At 39.5% G+C, this 20667-nt stretch overlaps 3 protein-coding genes across 4 annotated transcripts; 1 reads left to right on the top strand and 2 right to left on the bottom strand.

The window, feature by feature from the left end:
* Window positions 1–245: 245 nt before the first annotated feature.
* On the bottom strand, window positions 246–2481 carry pigw (phosphatidylinositol glycan anchor biosynthesis, class W). Its single transcript, XM_085420059.1, has 2 exons — window positions 2286–2481; window positions 246–1903 (listed from the first exon to the last, which is right to left on the bottom strand). The coding sequence occupies exon 2, from the start codon at window positions 1898–1900 to the stop codon at window positions 434–436; it is 1467 nt and encodes a 488-aa protein (XP_085276185.1). The 5' UTR covers window positions 1901–1903; window positions 2286–2481; the 3' UTR covers window positions 246–433.
* Window positions 2482–2842: 361 nt separating this feature from the next.
* myo19 (myosin XIX) lies at window positions 2843–17211 on the top strand. Of its 2 annotated transcripts, none has more exons than XM_085420053.1 (24): window positions 2843–3106; window positions 4319–4430; window positions 4924–5072; window positions 5338–5451; window positions 8054–8183; window positions 8270–8339; window positions 8433–8535; window positions 8642–8738; window positions 8884–8960; window positions 9563–9653; window positions 9803–9968; window positions 10194–10267; window positions 10353–10474; window positions 11002–11115; window positions 11858–12034; window positions 12139–12276; window positions 12389–12496; window positions 12610–12680; window positions 12764–12837; window positions 14050–14192; window positions 14384–14513; window positions 14804–14889; window positions 15003–15326; window positions 15404–17211. In XM_085420053.1, exons 1-24 carry the CDS (start codon window positions 3047–3049, stop codon window positions 15515–15517), a joined length of 2844 nt encoding a protein of 947 aa, XP_085276179.1. In that variant the 5' UTR covers window positions 2843–3046; the 3' UTR covers window positions 15518–17211. The 2 variants fall into 2 exon arrangements, with proteins under 2 accessions (XP_085276179.1, XP_085276180.1); XM_085420054.1 differs by having other exon boundaries at window positions 4269–4430.
* A 4-nt stretch (window positions 17212–17215) lies between these two features.
* On the bottom strand, window positions 17216–20015 carry znhit3 (zinc finger, HIT-type containing 3). Its single transcript, XM_085420056.1, has 5 exons — window positions 19833–20015; window positions 19143–19174; window positions 18961–19026; window positions 18428–18505; window positions 17216–18309 (listed from the first exon to the last, which is right to left on the bottom strand). The coding sequence occupies exons 1-5, from the start codon at window positions 19898–19900 to the stop codon at window positions 18116–18118; spliced, it is 438 nt and encodes a 145-aa protein (XP_085276182.1). The 5' UTR covers window positions 19901–20015; the 3' UTR covers window positions 17216–18115.
* Between the last annotated feature and the right edge of the window lie 652 nt (window positions 20016–20667).

The following is a 20667-nucleotide window of genomic DNA, read 5'->3' as shown; positions in this document are numbered from 1 at the left end:
CTGAACTGGAAATTTTTTACTTGTTAAGCGAGTGTTTAAATCATTATTTTACTGTGGTATTCAACTAAAATAATTTTTTTAACCTGAATGCATAATATGTATGCGCATAACTGTAACAAAGTCCTTCTTCATCTTCAGTTTAATGTCACTCACTGTGAGTGGAATGCAGAAACTAGCAGCAACAGATTACATTTTAGAAAAATGCATACAAATGCAAAATAACTGAGCCTCACTGAATATCGTAGTTCATGTCCTCATTTATTCACCCATATACATATAAAAAGATATTTGCATAAAATATTCTGCACAAGATTATTTTCAGCATGTAATCTTTTAAATGTCAGTTGTCTGGACTTTCAACGTCTGTCACTCGAGCAGTAACAGACATTTAAACAACCTTTAAAATAACACAAATCCTTTTCAGTGCACAGAATTACCAGAATTTGACTGTAATTCCATAGAAATGTAATACATATATCACAAAACAATTTATGAACATGTACAGCAGCAAAATACACAGTGAAAAAAAAGTGCTACAATTAATCGTGTCCACAACTGAGTTGGTCAATCCTGTCATGACATTGGCAAGCAAGAAAAACAGCAGCTGATTCCTGCTGACAGCTTGAATGAGGCACAGTCTCCCTATTTCACCGCTCTTTTTGTCACCATCGTAGTGCTTTTTGTACAAATTCCATGACGAAGGTACAAAGTGACAGCCGGATGCTCTTTTAGAGAACAACAGAATGATATCAACTAAACCGAGGCAGGACAGGAAAAACAAGGACTGTGCGACACTCCAGAGGTAGAAAGGGAAATTGGCCAAGCGGCGAGAGACTGGTTCCACAAGCGTCTGACATGTGTGCAAAGCAGCATACAGGGCGAAACTTCCCAACAAGAGGCTAACAAATGTTCTGAGCCACTCTCTAACATTGGCTCGTGGCTGCATCACATAAAGTCCAATTTGAACTCCTGAAAGGTAGATGGCCACATAGCCAAATATAGAGAACAGGCCCTCTTTGTTAGCGTGCAGAAAGTCCTTTTCTCTGTCAGTATTGTGGATGATAAAAGCTTTGAGCCCTGAAGTCTCCAGAGTGAACTGATAAAATCCGCTGATCAGAAGGGCAAAGATCCACAGCAGACTGGTTGGTAAAACAACTAAAAGCACAGAGGCCATAACTCTGACGATGGCTAGTGTGAAGAAGAAATTCCATTGGACGCCGTATTCTGTCACGTGCTCGTGGTAGCTGGTCATTTTGACACTCACTAGCCTCCCCATGCCAAGAGCAACCAGGGGCCAGACAGACAGGAGCTGCTTTGCAACATGACTCATTTTGGACCCTGAGATGTTCCTCCTCCGTGCTTCAGGGCACACCAGGGCATTTGCGAAGATAAACGCTCCAACTCCAAAGTCCATAACCCCTGTGCCATAGGTCTCCGTTTTAGCATATCGTCTTGGGAAGACACTGAAGTCTACGGCCAGAATGCTGATGGCTGTTTTCACATTTACAAACACCCTGAAGAGAGTCACAAAGGGAACCTGATTGAATTCAACGTGACTCTGCAGAAAGGCGCTGACAGTGTTCTTCGGGCACCCACAGCAGATGTAGCAGAACACACAAGCAGAAAAAAAGGTCAGGCTCACGGCGACCTGGTGGAGAACGCTGCTCAGAACAGTGCACGACAGGACGAGGGGTACAATGAGAGCACAGAAGTCTAGAAGCAGGTGAGAAAACAGAGGGTGTGGTAGTGGCAGGTTCCCTTTGGCTTGATAGTAAAGTATCAAAAAGAGCCCTCTGTTGACAACACACACTGGGGAGAGGAACGAGCCCAGGGCCACCTCCTCCAGGCTGGTCCCATTGAGATTGCTGACAAATGCCTCCTTCAGTTCCCTCTGAGCCATGGCCTGCACACATTTAAATTCATTATTTTAGACGCTGAAAGAAAATTACTGGTAAAATCATTGAATACGCAACACAGACAGTGGAAGATTAAACCATCATGTGTTGATTTTGCTGGGACAAGGATAGACTTTCTGAATAAAAGCTTTACAGGCGAAAATACAGGCGACATACAGGCGAAGCAGCCTTTATTAGTAGACACTGACTTTTAACGAAGTACTGGGAAAAACAACGTACCTAGATCATCAGCTGGATATGAATTTCAATTTGAACTTGCAAACATAATTTCACCAGTGCTTACTCAGTGCAGGATAGGAATTCATTTCTCTCGCCTGCTCTACGTCCTTTCCACGCTACAAAGATTATTTACAGTTTATAAGAACTTACCCAAGGTTTGTCTGTTGCGGACTGGAAATAGCTTACAGATATACCGGTTTTACAGCATTTCTAATTACAACTGCTGAAAGCCAGGAGACTAACCCAACCATGATGTCTGCACCTACAGAGAATGCCTTCGCTCATTTCCGTATTGGTTCTCTTGACGCATTCAGGGGAACTCGGATTTCTGTCAACTTCCAATGATAACGGCGCAAATATTTTTTGTGCATGTTGAATTAAACGACTGAAAAAAGGTATTTACTTACTATTTGTAAGATTTTAGATTTCACCACCAAAGAGGCTTAGCATCATCGAAATCAAATAAGTAATTTATTGGGCCCTTAATGTGGAAGCATATTGGAGGACGTAACAAGAAAACTATTATAACAATTATAACATCGAATTAGCTGGTCATTAAAAAGTTAATCTTGCTAGGTCATAAATGTCCCAGTTTTAGGGAAACATGTCCCTCATAGAAATCCCAGCCGGTGCTGGATCACAGGTACATCTGGGTCCGTGAATCAACAGGAAGAGGGCGGGAATAAATGCGTGGTTTGGGAGTTCGGGGGCAAGGCGGTCAGACAGACAAGCGGGACAGCAGGCTCGCCGAAGGTTGTCCTTAAGGAATTTTTTTTTTTACAGTAATGGAAATAAGTTTTAGGTCTGAGAATTAGAATAAAAGACCAACTTAATCAGTACAAAGCAACGCTTTTTGTCAAAGTAGAGTTTCGGCTTACTTTTAAGAGAGACACGAGGGCAGCGGTCAATCAATGAGCTCTGTGGACGACCGACGGGACGTTAGAGAAGGATATAGAAATGGAGGAGCAACGGTGAGTTGGAGCATGAGTATGACCTGTCCACAGTTTTTCTGTTTACGACATTTGCCTTTTTGGTTTGTAAATTAAATAAAATAAATAAATAAATAAATAATATGATTAAAGGTAACTTGACTGGGAGAACATTAACGAGGCTGTACCTGTCCTCAATTTTTGATTGGTTGGATCTAATTTGGACTCTCTTTGGAGTATTTTATTAATACACAAATACTTGAGACTCAATAACATTTCCGTTATGCAGCGTTTATGATGATGATGATGATGAAGATGAAAATAGTGCATGCAGTGTAAGAAATAAACGAAGCTACACTTATAGAAGAATAGCTGCGCATTTTTGTTGTTGACATTAATAACGCAAAAGTATGGTAGCACCAGGGAACGTGACTCGAGATGGTCAAATAGACGTGTTTTGGGCCATTTTTGAACGTGTTTAAGTATATTTCAGAGTGCGATGCCCTGGGCCGGTCAGTGGCTCGTTGTTTGTACACTATGCTTTACATGGAGGTAGTTGCTAGGTTGCAAGTATGTAATGTATATAAACATCATTCGCTAAATTGGCAAATTATTGAATGGCGTTTGGCATGAGCGCGACAGCCAAGGTCTGGAGGTTCTCACAGGTAATGGAAAACTAGAAAAATCACTTTGTCTTCCTATATGTTATGTTTGTAATTATATTTATAGGTTAACTAGCTTAATAAGACAAACGTTGCTCTAACAGCGATTTCATGTAGGCTACCTGCTATGAGTCAATGTGTCCAGGGAATTAGTCGTCTAGTAATGGGCATTAAATTAATGCAATTATTTACGTGGTTTAAAAGTAGCCTTGCAGAATGATGGTATGTAGGCTACCTGCTGTTGGATTAAAGCTGTCTGTACACACCTCAGACTGTTGACAGCAGTCAGACAGCCTGCAGGCCCATGCCTTGAGTTAATGGCAAGATAAAGTGGAGACCTAGTTGTCTAGGGGATGTGATTGTATGATTTAATTGAATAATAATATATTTAATATCACTAGCTTCCTTTAGTTCTTTAAAATTGAACCATATTCATTGATAAAATAAGTGTTTTCCCTTATTTTGTTTATTATCTTTCACTTTACTCCGTATGTGGTAATGACTGACCATTTTACATACCTTTGGCATTTACTTAACTTGAGATGTTAAGTAATAGGTGAAGGCATTAATTCAGAAAGTCCATCCTCCTCAGCGGTCCCTTAATGATTCACTGGAGGGAGAAATTCAGGCCTTCCTCATTGATGAAGACCAACTTTACACTTACGATGACCTCACCAAAGTCAACCCAGTGACCCCAGCGACAGGTATCCATCTCTAATGTCTCTATCTTTTAAATCACTTGATAATGTAAATACAATGACGTAATAGGGCATGCTTGTGCCTGCTGGTTGACCTATTTAAATGATTTAACTAAGCTTGAGTTTAGGCAGTGTTTTCCACTGTATGGCAACTTAATCTTGATCTGCAGTGCTGGCAGTGTATTATTTGTCCACATCAAGATAAAATCTGCATGGTTGATAAAATGTTAATGTGTGAATGACTGCTGATGCAGTGTTATACCTTTAGCCTTTTCATTACACCTTTACTTACGTTTTCATTCTTTTTATCTAAGTTTTGATATATAAGTGTAGTCATACTGATCTATTTTGTAGATCATATGTCAAAAAAACCTTGAGGAAACTACATTACAGTACAGATTATTATTTTTAAAACATTGTGTAGGTGCATCTGTAAACATTTGTAACAATGCAAATTTTCCCACTTAATGTCTGATAATATTTGTTCTTTCCCTGACAGTGCTGAAATGCCTGCAGGTCAGGTACAGCATGAAGGTGTTTTACACCCATGCTGGCTGCACCTTGGTGGCTCTTAACCCCTTCCAGCCCATTCCAGACCTCTACTCTCTGGATGTGATGAAGGAGTATCATTATGCTCATCAGCCCCAGGTATTTCAAGCAGCTCCCATTTGTTTTTTATTTTATTTGGCTATCATATGTAGATGTATATTTCTGTAGATTTGTGCTATAATGGGAGAAGATGAATAGTGGTGCCATCAGTGAGTGTTTCAAACCATCCAATGATGCAGACCTACTCAGTGAAACTCAAAAGTACTGCTTTTATTAACATCTGGGAGGTCTTTAAGCTATTGGGTGCTCTGCATGCAGTAAGTATGACCATCCATTTAATAAATCTGGACATTTTTGCCTGCAGGAGTTCAAGCCGCATATCTTTATTGTGGCAGAAGAAGCCTACAGGAATGTTCGGGGCCAGCTGGAGCCGGTGAACCAGTCCTTGGTGGTCAGTGGTGAGAGTGGTGCTGGAAAGGTAAACCAGACACATGCAGCATTAAGCTTAAAGTGCAAGCTAACTGAATAATGAACCAGAATGTCAGCTTACTTGTTACTTTTTGCAACGGTTTGTCCAAAACAGAAGCACTTTGCATGATTTGAATTGCAAATCATTAATAGACGATAGTTAACTGAAAATAGTACGATGACAAGCTGTCATATGTTAAAAATGGCAAATGTTATTGTTTTGTGCAAATGATATGCTCATTTGAATTTGATATCTGCAGCATGTTGGGACAAGGGCAATGACCATCTGTAAATGTGGTGTGATGCCAAAAAATATTGAATGTTAAATTAGATCAGCTGGTAACCGATTATTAACATAACTGGTATTTTAAAATATTGAAAGCACCCCAAAGAGGCTAAGTCTTTCTGAAGAAAACTTTGAGTTCAGAATGATGTTTCTCATCATAAAATTGAGTGAAATCACAATGCAAGGGGCAACTATAAAAATCAGTGTCAAAGCCATCCTATTCAGGCCCTCTGGTATTAAAACCTGAATTAAAAACAGACACGGTTGTGTGGTGAAAATCACTGCATACACTTCTAAAAGTGAGCACTGTTCATTGTTGCTTCCACAAATACCAATTAAGATTGTACAGTGAAAAAACCTGTAATGTTATGTAAATAATATTGAGCAATGACACCAGCTTGTTTAAGAAGGACTGAGGTGAAATGGAAAACTGTCCAGTCAAATCTTACTGGAAAGAGACATTTGTTTTTATTTATATTTTACTTAGCTTAGCAAGTTTTTTGAAAACTGGGTTAAACAGTATCATAAAAAGTTGGCTGCTCAAGTGGGAGTATGAGCCAGTTTACTGTATATGGACTAACCTGATTAGACACTAAGAGCCAGATTTAGTGGCAAAACCCTCTTTTGATGTTTTAAAAGCTGCTGTCGGGATTTACTAAAGAGGTGCAGTGTTAGTTTTGAGACTGAAAGATGTAGACACAAGAACCTTTGCAGCTGGCCTTATTCCAAATGAGTGTAAGAGTTTCGTTTTCAGAGCACAAAATTCTGGGAGGAGAATATTTCAATGAATCACATATATGTGGTTTTTGGAATGAGGGGACAAAGATTATTGGAAAGAGTTTGTCATTAAGACAAAATAAAAAAATCCTTTATAGATCCCACAAGGGAAATCATTGTGTTACAGTGGCAGGATAAAGAAGAAAAACGGTACAGTCTACAATAAATAAACAACATAGTAAAGGTGAAAGAGCCACAGGCGCATACTGTGGGAGGGCAAATCATTTTTATATACACAACAACAAAAACAAAATAAAAATGTGTTTAAGTTGGAGAAGAATAAAAAGTGAGACTGAAATTGTTCAATAGAGTAGTGCAAATAGCATTCATAAATATGTACACTTTAAATCTAAGAAACTGCTGCAACAATGTGTGATGCAGAAATATGTGTGTGTAGTCTCATGCCTGACCGATGTGTTCACCTGTCATGGAAGGAAAAGAAAGAAGAGTTATGGCACAGTTTCACAGGAAACGGCAGAAATGACATGCTGAAGCATTCTGTATGGCAGCGAGGCTGAATTGGTCTGAGGGAAAAGGAACTCTGCTGCCTCAGTAGTGTGTGATTAATTGTCCGTGATGCAGATTAGTTTGTTCTCTTATCCCTCACTGACTCAAACACCTTCAGATTCTGCCCAACAATGCTTCCAGCCTTGTGAATCAGTTTGTTGATCCTGTTGGCCTCTCTGTGACTGATCCTATCCTGCTAGCAGACAATGGCACTTGCTACCACAGACTGGTAGAAGTCTGTCCTATAACTGTGTAACACATATTTCTGCTATAGAGTAATCCAGATATTTTAATGTGGCAGAGTGGAGTTTTAGTGAACTGAACTTACTTTAGAGCAGGGGTGGGGGAACTCCAGGTCTCAGGGGCCGGTGTCCTGCAGGTTTTAGATGTGTCCTTGATCCAACATAGCTGATTTAAATGGCTAAATTACCTCCTCAACATGTCTTGGAAGTTTTCCAGAGGCCTGGCAACTAATCATTTGATTCAAGTTTGTTGACCCAGGGTGATATCTAAAACCTGAAGGACACCAGCCCTTTAGGCCTGGAATTCCCCACCCACAGCCTCACACAGCCTGGAGAATAGAAAAATTGTGTCAAAGTAACATCATCAATAACCGAGTGGCAGCTTAGCATATTGTTAGGTCACCCACAGAACTTTTCACTCCCATCAGCACATTTTTTGCTACTGCAACATGACACAGTTTTTACCCTGTTTATTAGATCTGGCTCTTAGTAATCTGACATCTGTCTGTTTTTATTAATGCCCCCAAAATATTGCTCCTTGTTTACTGCAGTTCATCATACATGCTATAGTCTAGACAACCCAAATTCACCATCCCACAGAAAGTTGTATGCCGGTATCTGCAGTAGTTTGACTGGCATAAACATCTCATGCATTCTTTCCTATCACAGATTTTTATTACTATTGTTTTAAAATTATTTTTAGATTCTCTTTCCACCATGCCCAAAGTTGCTTTTTTGTCACATTTTAATATATGCTTAAAAAAACTCTGCTTGTCTCTTAATGATTTGTTTCTTTGTAGACGTGGACATCTCGCTGCTTGATGAAGTACTATGCCACAGTGGCGTCCGTCTCGGTGGTGAAGAGTCAGGACACAGTGGAGAGGATCGAGAGGAGAGTGCTGGACTCCAACCCTGTAATGGAAGCTTTTGGTAAGAGAAACAGAGGTGTTTCTGTTAATGTGAAAACTGAATCCCATAAACGGTCGCTCATCATCATTAGCATATGTTTCGTTTAGGCAATGCCTGCACGCTCCGGAACAACAACAGCAGTCGTTTCGGAAAATACATTCAGCTACAGCTGGACAGGTATTTACAAACATTACTTGAGGTGGCATCGTCTGAATAGTGTTCTCTCTTACTTTCCCAGATTTGCGGTCAATGTGTCGTTTTTATTTAAAGGTGTCAACTTTTAGTTGGGGCGTCTGTACAGACATATTTACTGGAGAAGACCAGGGTGGCCTGCCAACCAGCTAATGAAAGAAACTTCCACATCTTCTACCAGGCGAGCGAACAGAGCTGCGCTACAGCTCAGAGATGTTTTACTCCAGATATGTAGTAATTCTTTTCAGTATTAACATACATGAACAGCGAGCGATTTAATGTTTCAGATGATGAAAGGGGCCACAGATGAGCAGCGGAAAGAGTGGAAGATGTCACATGACCAAAGTTTTGTTTGGCTGCCAAATTCCGAGAAAACAATTGAAGGTTGGTGTCCTTTTTTTATGTGTATTAAGCAACATGTCTACACTCATTTTTACATTTAATTTCATTTTTAGACCCAGGTCATTTTTGTTTTTTTTGGTAACAGCTATATAATATAAAATTTTTTTTTTTTTTTTAATTTTTATAGAGGATTGTTTCCATGAGACAGTGGAAGCAATGGTTCATCTGGGCATCAATGCAGAAAGGCAAGGAGAAATATTTAGGGTAAGAAAGGATATCCTCTACTCTGCATTCTTTGCATTCACACTGTTGATTGGATTGGTGGGTAGATGTACTGGACATTTTAAAATGTTATTTAAAGTGCAGTTTGTAATGTAGCTCTCAATGAAGGCCACAGACCAAAATGCATTATTCAAGTAACAAGTGCTGTTAGATCTTCTACCTCAGAGTAAAAGTTGTTGACAAGTATTATGTGATGCATTTTTAATAAACACTTCCTTACTTAGAGCCCACTATAATGTAAGTATAAGTGCTTCTCAGAGGGTGGTCTGGGGTTTGCACCCCTTAGCCACGTCAGTCATATAATCTTGCTGTACTATAATTAAGAAGTGCTTGTCTACAGATGGAGATTCTAAAGCAAAATCTGAGTTTCTGATACTTCCTATCAGGTTAACCTTTGGACCATTAGAAAGTTTTTAAGCCAGTCCACTGAGTCAGTCTGGCTAAATCTGCTGTAGGACATTGGGCGTGGGGTCTCGTGGGTGGTGAGTGGGGATAGCATGTTATCTCAGCTCTTTAACTTTCAGTGGTTTATGTGCAGTGTTTTTTCTTTTCTTCCCTCTCTCTGTTGTTGTAACACGTTACAGATATTAGCAGGAATTCTCCAGTTGGGAAATGTCAGCTTCTCCTCTTCAGCAGATGAATCACAACCTTGTCACCTTGATGCAAAATCTAAAGGTACTGGATATTGTTTTGCTTTTGACATTTGTTATAAAACATTTCCAGATAATGAATGATTAGGTATATATGGTAGTTACATTTCCATGTTTTTTGTTGGATTGAGTAATAAGTTCTATGACATCACCACACCTGTCTCCTGCCTTTAGACTTCTTGCAGAGGGCTGCTGAGCTGCTGTGTGTTCCTGCTGAGGAGCTTCAAACATGTTTAAGAGTAAGAACTCTGAAGGCGGGGAAGCAAAGCGTGCTCAAGCCGTGCTCTCAGGCAGAGTGCAGTGTGAGGAGAGACTGTCTAGCCAAAGTCATTTACGCCCAGTAAGAATCTCCATTTGACCATCAACAACTTCTCAGAGTGCAAAAAAACTGTTGCTAGAATGGATGATGATGTGGGAACATGTTTGTGGAAACTCTGCTGTCGTCAAAGACTTAAATGTTAAACCGTCATGCCGTTTTCTGTTTACAGTAAACATGAATATTGTCTGTTTACAATCATTATAGCATCTCCATGCTTGAAAATAAGTGTGTGACTTTTCCCACCAGGTTATTTGAATGGCTGGTTACATTCATCAACAACAGCATATGTGCTGATAAATCAACGTGGTGCAACTTCATAGGTAAAAGCATTACTTTCTCAGATAGTGCTGAACATGAATTTCCAGCTCTATAGCCAAGCTCACAGAACTCCTCTGTAATCTTCAGGAGTCCTAGATGTGTACGGCTTTGAATGTTTTCAGACCAATAACCTGGAGCAGCTGTGCATCAACTACGCCAATGAGAAACTCCAGCAGCACTTTGTGGCTCATTATCTCAGAGCTCAGCAGGTAGTTTTGTTTCTCTGAAGGTAATCTGTTCAGATTTCTCAGTGGGCTGCTATTTTGAGTGCTCAAGCAGATTTCAGATTTAATCTGTCAACAAACTAAAGCGATTTCAACATCTCCTTTATTAGGCTATGGGATAATAAGATGTTTAAATGCATCTCGAGAAAAGTTTCAGAACTGCTATATTAGACATGAACAGCAGCTAGATCATCAGATTGTTTTTCCTGCAGCATTAATGTCAGTATTTCATTTTACTATTAAATTTGTATGTTCTACATAGATTTTTATCACCATCATCTGATAATGCCTTTCACTACAGTAGGTGGCACTCATAGGGAGCATTTGCTAAGGGTCAAACCAGCTAATGCAAAGAAAGCCTGGCTATGTTGAACTTCTTTTGCAGTGTACTCCTCTGACCTTGGGCTTTCAGGGGGTTCTTCACTTTTCACAAAAGCTCTAGCGATTGAAAAAAGATTAAAATGTCTTGTATGTGAATTTTCTTTCTTTTTTTTAATCACTACTTTTTCCAGGAGGAGTATGTGTCAGAGGGTTTGCAGTGGTCCTTTGTCAAATACCAAGACAATCAAAGTTGCCTCGATCTTTTAGAGGGAAGCCCCATCAGTGTGTTCTCTCTTCTTAATGAGGTATGCTGGCCATTAAGAAACAAACAGAAGGAAATATCGTGCAGACTCAAAAAAAAAAGCAGAAAAAAACAAAATTCCAACATTTTACCAAGCTGGGTTTAATTTTACACCATTTCTTCTCTTGTCTACTTTTATTCTTAAATGTCCTAGTAGTAAATGTGCCAGATAAGCAAAGTGAATACAATTTACTACCATCAGAATACCACCTTTGTGGACATTTCATGACCAGAGGTCTTTTATACCTTGTAGCTTACCTGAATAATTCCAGGTGATATGTATGATAGATGTGTCACTTGCACATAGCTGTCTGATTTTTGGCGATGTTACTGGGGCACTTTCTTGTTAATGTCTTTGATGTCTGTAAATGTGAGGCCTTTGTTGTGGTTTTATTTCTCTGACAGACACCACAAAACACAAATGGAATTTCCAAAATAAATAAACAAATAAATTAAAAAAAAATTTTTTTTAAAAAAGGAGAATGTAAAAAGCCACCAAAATCAGACCTTCAATCATTAGCTTGATTTTGCATTCTAAATAACCTTTCGGTTGGTCTTCACTGAAAGGCAGTATGGGGGTAAAATCAAAAGAAGTGCGACTCGTTTTGATAATCACCTAAACTCCTGAAAACAGTTTTTCTGAATCCTAAAAACACAAGAAATCAGTCTGCATAGTTGTGTAAGGAAGTGTTAACATGTGCAAATTTATCTTACCATGTTTTGTTTTGTGTTTTTACATATTGTAGGAGAGTCGTCTAAATCGAGCCTCGGATGCAAAAACGTTCCGAGTTCGTCTGGAGAAGGAGCTGTGTGACAATGCTAACATCAGCTGGGACAAGTTCAGCAAGGTGCCGCACTTCACTGTGGCCCACTACGCCGGCAAAGTTGGCTATCAGATAGAAGGCATGGCGGAGAAAAACAAGGTGAGAAAAGCTTTCAGCTGTGTCAGAAATAAGCTGAATATGTATTCCTTTACTGCACTTCTGCTTAGATACTGATTTTCATTTATTTATGTATTTATTTTAAGGACCCAGTGCCACCAGAGCTAATTAGCCTGCTTCAAAAGTCCAACAACCAGCTTCTTCACCAGATCTTCAAAGACAATGAAACTGAGAGTCAGATTAAAAAGGGGCCTGGTAAAACCACTGTGGTCTCCAAGTTCAAGGTAGGATCCAGCTCTAGCCTTCATAATCAGGGCAATATAAGCTAGTCACAACCTCTTTTATAGTTTGGAGGCTTTAGTGCTGGCACTGGTAATTGCTAATATCTCATTGTAGAACTCACTGGAGACCCTGATGAAAATCCTCCACTTCACAACTCCTCACTACACTCGCTGCATCAAGCCAAACCCTGAGTGCAAGCCACTGACTTTCAAAAAGGAGGAGGTAGACAGTCTACTCCCATGTTTAATAATCTGTGTTTTAACACCACAAAGACAACACTGACATGTTTGAACAAAAGGCAAAGGTTTCACTTGATCCTTGCTGTTTGTTTTCAGGTTATCATTCAGCTAGAGGCCTGCGGGATTGTGGAGACCATCCATATTAGTGCTGCTGGATTTCCAATAAGGTGAAACTTTATTGGAATATCAGCCTAATGTACCATTTAATTTCTGCTGGATTTTGGTTGACGTCTTGACTTTTGGTGCACAGGATTCCTTTCCAAAGCTTCCTGCAACGTTACGCACTGATCGCTAAACACATAAAGTTGGGGGGTCACAGTGTTGGTGAGTACAGCTTGTGGTTGAATCCATTTCTGGTCAGTTTCGCATGTTTCGTGTTTGGGGAAAATAGTGATTTTATCTCCTCTCTTTAGGTCTGCTGGTTTATTCTGCTTTTCCTTCAGTAGCCCTCTTACCCTCTCATGATCCTCAGTACTCTACTCTCCTTGGGAACTTTTTTAACTTGGTGCATTAAAAACAAAATAACAAACAAAATTTGCAACCTTTCCAGGTAAATGCATGCATGACTGTTGGAGCTTGCCTTGCATGTTCCTGCATTTTTTTTCTCAGTTATTATGTATCAACTGACACTTAGCTTCACTGCTGTGTTCAGCTGTCTTTTTTTGTTTTTTTGTTTTTTTGTAGTTAGTAAAGTATAAGGATGATGGTCAAAAATGGTTTGGGAAATCTCCCAACTTTTTGTCCAGTGTGAACATGGAGTTGACGTTAGATGGATTTTAGTGATCTTGAATATTAATTGTACTTGTTTTAGTGACATTCTTTTACAGCCCACATCATAAATATTGTGATAAAATGTAAAGTGTGTAATTATGTAAATGTGCACAGTGCTTTCTTTTTATTTCTGCATGCTGTGTGAGACTGCAAGGATTTATTAAGGTCAAAAGAACCACCTGTGGATGACATAACACCTGATCTAGACATTAATGTTCCTTAGATCTTACTGGGTCGCGTTAATAGCTGGATTTTGACAGACTGATCCGAAGGTGGATCAGAGTGTTTAAAGAAATGCTTTCGAACCCAGGAGCCTCCTGCTGTGAGGCAGCAGTACTAACCGCTGAGCAATGTGCTTCCAGTAAGCAAGCAGGCTCGCCTTAGTGATTCATCAGTTGGACAAATGCCTAAACAGACTTACAGAGCTGCTGTCAAGTCTGTAACTTCTTAGCACGTGCATGCACAACCTGAATGCTGCAACATGCTGTGTATTATTATAAAAGTTCATATCTCCTCTGTGTTCCTCTCCGTGTGCATGTTAAAAGATTAAAAAATTGGTGTTGAATTCACAGCACAGCGGCTATGGAAGCTGTGCTGTTGATTCAGATGTGTTTGCTCCCTTGCTGTTCTTCACCCGTTACACTTTTTAACCTCACACGCTGTTACTGTGTGATAAACCTCAGTCTCACAGTCTGAGTGCTGCACAACTGTGAACATTACTATATCTTTAGTGGATCACTTAATCTAACTTGTGCTTGCCTTCAGTGTTAGATTTGGAAGCTGACACTTGTCCTCAGCGACATGTGGAGAAGATCCTCAGTGTGGCGTTGAAACACCGTTGTCCGAGTGAAGAGCACAGTACATTGGTGCATTGTGGGAGGACTAAAGTTTTTCTCACACAAGTGATGGTCAGTCATTTAAAATCTGTGTGTTTCATTACAAACAAACAAGCTTATTTATTTTTAGAATTCCTTCAGCTTCTTCTTTTTTTTTTTTTTGTTGCATTTTGTTTGTTTGCTATGCAGTCTAGTTAGTGGTATAAATGTTCCAGTTTTCTTTTTCTTTTTGAGCACACTGACCTGTCTGACTCGTCTCACAGTTAGATTTACTGGAAGATCAGAGGAAGAAGATCCTGTCTCACTGCGCCTTTACCATTCAGTGCTGTTGGCTACGGTACCAGCGGGGCAGACGACACACCCACCGCCAGTCTGCTACTTTGATCCAAGCAGGTGAACTCATAATGCGCCTGTGAAGTAATGCAAAGTGTGGCCCTGTTCCCGCAGGTTCTCTGCAGGCTTTGACCTGACGGCCGGGCCCACGGTGACCAGCTGCCGGTGTCTGCACACTCTGTATTCAGGCTGTTTATCCCTTTAACGACAGAGCCTATCACAAATAACTACTTCAGCTGTTCAATACACATGTTCTATTATTACTGGTGCTTTATTTATTTATTTATGGTTCTTGTTCTGCAAGAGAAACAAACCTTTAGAATAAGTAACTTGTTTTAAACTGCCTGCAGCGGTGCGGTCTTGGCTAGTCAGGAATCGTGTCCGGAGATGGAACAGAGCAGCTGGAGTCATCCAGAGCACCTGGAGGAAGTGGAGGGTGAGATTATATTTGAACGCTTATCCTCATGTGTTAAGTTTTACTGCTTTTTTTCATTGTGTTAATCTGTAAATAACTTTGCTTTTATTATTATTTTTTACATCTTCTTGCAGTTACTCTTGAAATCCTTGGCTGAAGCAGAACTTGATGACGCAAAGGACCTGGTGGAGGAGGATACACCCGCACTGACTCCTGTCATCAGGGAACGGGGCTCAGTACAGCTCTCCACCATCCCGGAGCCCGTCACGGTGCAAGGGTGGCCCATGGGCCTGGCTCTAGCCTCTGCACCGTCCATGACTGTGTCTTTGACAGCCACAGGCTTCCAGAAGATGATGTCTGTCATCGCCTCCCTCAACTTGCCATCCAGGAGGGGAGAGTACAAGGTGAAGACCAACCAGTACACGGAGGAACTTGCCTCCATAAGGGCTCAGCCCAAGGTGAGGACACAAACACCTTCCAGAAACGTTTTCATTTTGTTCATCTGATGGTCTTCTCTTTCTCGTTTCCTGCACAGGGATCCGTAAAGCTGCACTGTCAGCGATCTCCGCTTCTCTACGCTGACAGGCAGCCGGACCTGAAGAGCGACGTGACGGGGTTCAATGAGATCCTGCTAGAGAAAACTCTGTAACCCCTGCCTCAGTGCAAAACGCTTCTTGCAGTGAAGCAGCTGCTTCTCCATAATCTGACATGAAACATGGTATTATTTCATGCTGCCACTGTGTATGTAGGTTAAAACACTAATTGCCACGTTTGTTTGTTTTTTGTTTTCTTTTTTTAAACGAAGGTCGAAACTGATCTTACCCTGTCTTACAGGGATGAAGGGAATTATAAAACCTGCATCCTTGCATAATTATTATTTATCAGAAGCGTTTATGTAAGCTGGTGCAGTGCTAAAAATCACCTCCAGTTGCCTTACGGCCCCAGAGATGACAAAATATATATAAATATATCACCTAAAATTCCAAATCTGAGTGAGGAGAGTGGATACAATCCTCAGCTGCATTTAAGATAACGTAACCCCTTCTTTTCATTTCTTTTACAGAAAGAAATGAAGTACCATTCACATTTCTCTGTGAATGGTACTCATGGCCATTGATCAGTGGGCTTTGATCAGTGGTTGTTGATCAATGGTCATGAAAATGTGCATAATTATGATGAAGGAACTGACCTCCCAACCCCATTGTTCCTTCAGTGGGCTGGTTTCAGTCATTATGCAAATGTACTGTTTATAAGATTGGGGAAACCTGCAGTCAGCTGAGACTGAAGAAGTCACTTGGATGAGTGATGAAATGTTTCTCCCACTGAAAACGCTACGTCCAGATGAACAGAATCAACTTTAGAGGATTCTTTTACAGAACTTGCCATGTTTGTCACATGTAGAAAACAGCACATGGTGTAGATGGGATTATGGTGATGCAGGATAAACACTAACTCTTTTTAAAAGAAATCTTTGTAAAGCTCAAAATTTAAGGCATAATCTTGGCACTTTTTTAAAAGAAAAAAAAAATACCAGGGCTGCAGGCTTTTGTCTCCTGATAGATGATCAGAGTATTAGGCCTCGAGACAAGTGCCTTTCTTAGAATCCACGATCAAACCACATATGAGCTGTACATGTATTTATTGGGCTGATTATTTATCTGTGACTTAATTTTTCCAGTCTTCTGTTTCTGATTCTTGTGTAGTTTTGTGGTTGCTGCTAGGAGGAAAATGGTAATCGAGCAAATATTGCACGTTAAGCGAATATTGCACTTCAAAAGCATGCACATTCTTATGTAATCAACAAGATTACACGACAGGGTGTCTACAGGCATGAGCAGGTAAAATGTATTTTATTAATTTTCATTCTTACACCATTTTAATAGCCCAGAATCTTTATCTTGACTGATGAGCAGGCTCTGATATTTTCAGGGTGTCCACCAGTGTAATCGACAGCTTGGTCGTGCATATTTACACTTTGCTGGCCTGAGGCTTCGGGGATTTTTATATTTTTGAGGCAGTTGTTTTTAAGCACCATTAAAATTAGTTAATCATTAGCCTTTTTCTTATTACCCCTGAGCAGCAAAAGGCTGATTGTGTACTGTCATCACCCCACCAGGCAGGCAGCGCGGACATTTAAGTTTGTGAATGCAATAACTGGAGAACAAGGTGATACCATAGGTGTGTTTACTAAAAATGTTGGACAAGTTTGTATGTCAGTGACCTCGACCTCAAGGTCGGAGCAAGTTGTCTGAAAACCTCGTCAACGCGACAAACATGACACAGGATTTTGAAATCGACACTGTAGGTGTGTCTACCATAGAACTGAGAGGAACCATTGGTGGTCGACAGTATTTTAATGAAAACAGGCAAACAAGGGTATTATTGTACAAATACTAAAGTCATATGATCTAAATGTGTTGAGGAAGCAAAAACAGTGGAATAGTGTGCCAGAAATTCTCAATAACTTGAGTAAAAGCACATCAGACACATCCACACTAATACGTTAAGGGTTTATATTGATGAGTATTGAAGAACTTTCAAGGAGCCGTAGACACCCTGCATAACAGAAACTTCACTGATGTGAAAAAGGATGAACCCAGGTTTATTTACATCGCTGCTCTTTGTCTTATGCACGTCAACAAAATATGTCTGAACCACTGTGTGAATTTCATCCAAAGCAATGCAGTACTGTAACATATACCAAAGTCTTTTTACACTACAGTATTTGTGTATGATAAACTTGATTTTTCTTATCACGATCAGCTTTGATATTTAAACTTTGAACAAACACATTAGCAACAATCATAGAAATCATTGGAGCCTCTCACTCCACACTTTTAATTTCAAGAGATTTCCTTTTTTCATTTTATCCACACAAATTTAATGACTTAGATATGCAAACGTGTCCAGGTTATTATCAGAAGTTATAATATGGAATTTGTGTATTTTAACTGTTTTGTTCTTATTTTCTTCCGTTTCTGTCAGTAGTACCACGGTATCCATTGACTTGTATGTTTAAATGTATTTGTTGAAATGTCAGTTTTAAAATGTTTGGATTTCCAATCATCACTTTCCCCTTGAAGTCTTTACATGTGAAGTCTTGTTAATGGTAACTCTGGGAATTTTTACAGTTTGAAAAAGTTGGGGCTTTTATTTGAACATTATATACATAATGTAGTTTGAAGTCCCAACACAAACTGCAGCAACAACACTACAAAAATATATTTAAAAAAATGAAAGCTGGATTTTACAAGTTGGCATCTTCACTTGATTTTGCATCATTTTCTACAATTTTCAAGCACTGATCAGAAAATTCCATAAACAGCGGCTCCTGCATGGCGGATTTCATTGCATCCTCTTTATGCTCTGCACCATCTATAGAGCACAATAACTGCCTCAGATGAGGATTACAGAGCAGGTCCTTTAGCTCTTTTGACTGGCCTGGAGATAAAGAAAACAGCAGTTACTCTCACACTACTTTGTGTTAACGTGCCATTGCTGTTGCACGAAGCTTTTAATTTCAAGTGCAAAAAATGAAGAAGGGGTGCTGGAGAAATACCTAACATCTGGAGCCTCTGCAGAGGAACTTTGTCAGTGATGTCATCTTCATGCAGAAGATCATCAACACTCCAAGACTCTGCAAAGACATCAAAGAAGGGAAATTCTTTTTAGGTGTTAGGTTTACTCGTAATGCCAGACAGGAGTACTGTCACAGACCGTAGCATGATTTCATTTACTGAAGCTATGCTTAAACGAAACTATTTGGAAACTTTAGGCCAAATATTTATGACAAATGTATAAAATTCATCTTCCCCAAATGATTATATACCTGTGTCTGTGCTGTGGTCACTGTAATGTAAATATTTTTAAAATTCAGATCATCACCTCTAAATACAGTATTAGTTCACAACTCTGACTAAATGAACAAGACTGAAATCTAAAACGGTGCTCAAGAAAAAGCATATCACCCTTTAGATGAGGGCATAATCATGTAATATTCTAAATATGTTTCTTTTAAATGCAGCTGTAATATTACTTATTTAGTAAATAGACCATATAATCCCAGTGCTGATGAGAGGAATGTAACTGTACCTGTGCTCACAGCAGTCTTTGTTTCAGGATTTGAAGGGGCAGGCTTGTCAACAGGAAGGCAGGTATCTGCGAACAGGAAAAAAAACAAAACCACTTATTGATATGATAAGAAACATCTCTTTGGAGTAAAGCCACAGCTCATGTAAAAATGTGAATGAAAATTTTAGAACAAGCTAATTTACCTTTATGCTTTTTGTAACAGCCAAGTGAACAACTGTAAGAGCCAAAACACTCATAAGGATCAAGCACATCAAAGTACTCAACAGTGTTTAACACATTTCACATGTGATTATTCTAAACAGGCATCTTCATTTATTACAAACTTAAAACACACTCTAGAGTCCATCAACGGGAACATGACAACTCTGAGCGGGTAATGTCGATGCCAATCACAGATTGTGACAAACATCATGCCAGCAGGTGGCAGCACTGTCGTCAGCTTGTCTACTGGCGGTACAGCACAAAGAAGAAAAACTGCACTAGCACGATTTGACCTATGTGGGTTACCGTCCCATGTGGTGTACACAGTAATAAAAACAATGTTTTTCTTACTGCTAAGCTAACTGCACACACATTTTGTTAAATGACAATCTGTGAATACAAAATCTTTGATTTTTATTAAGCGGAGTAACAAGTATCGAGTATATTCAGTGAAGTCCAACGTCACAAAAGTAATGTACCTCTTCATTCTCTCGGTAGACAAGCTGCTTATATTAGCTTTTTTTTCTTTCTAATTTACAAAAAATCAGATTAAAGAACTGACTACTGTAGTATTTGTTCCCAAAGGTTTATCTGTGGTATTCGTAGCTAAGCAAAACAAATGCTAACTATAGGTTAGCCCGCAAACAAACATTCAGTTAAAGTTTACTTACTATCTTATTTTGCAGGCTGGACATCGGTATTTTGGAGTCCGTTCGCTGCACACACTGCATAACTGCATTTTCTTTTGAGGGAGAGGAATTACTTATGAGGGAAAACAGTCTGTTAGCGTGCGGTATATGAGTCGTAGGCACCAAAAAATGATGCTTTCCGGTTGTTTAGCTGTTCCTTCAAAATAAAGGCATCACAGATTAATTTGACTTTCCGGTAGAAACAAAGTACAAAATAAAATCCAAACACCGGGAAATATCGGGCGTCTTCATGTCCATTTTAAATCTGTCTTCGTTTCATATTTAGACCCAACTCAAACAAAATTCCGCTGCGGATACACATCCTGATTTGATTGCGCGCGCACACACGCACGCAAATACTATTGGATCATTATACTAAAATGTTTATCCGCAATCCGAACAGCAATTGGTGTCTGCGAACTGAATTACAGTAATGGCTATTGATGGGCCCAGGTAGATAGTGCTTTATAAGCCAGGCAAAGATGGGGCCAGATGTGTGTCTGCTGAGTAAAATCCCCAAATCATAAAAATGCATTAAAAACATTAATGATATACATGTAATATACACTCTGGGCTACACACAGTTGCGATATAAAAGGATGACATGCCGCCACAGGAAACCAACGTATGTAAACTAATTTTGGGTATATTTTGGGGTAAGATGTCTCCATAGTAACCAACCACCTGTTTCAACATCCTTATTTGAGAAAGAACTTCGAATGTGGCATGTGAATTGTATACAGATATTTTTATTTATTTATATTGATACATTTATTTAGATTAAAAGTTTTACTTCTATTAATAAGAGATTTTATCC

This window comes from Rhamphochromis longiceps, linkage group LG10 (genome assembly GCF_057381845.1).
Source record: "Rhamphochromis longiceps isolate RC_006_pf linkage group LG10, R_longiceps_female_GT1.1, whole genome shotgun sequence".
Classification (NCBI taxonomy): Eukaryota; Metazoa; Chordata; class Actinopteri; order Cichliformes; family Cichlidae; genus Rhamphochromis; species Rhamphochromis longiceps.
The sequence above is the reverse complement of the archived record's forward strand: the minus strand, read 5'-3'. Positions and strand labels throughout refer to the sequence as shown.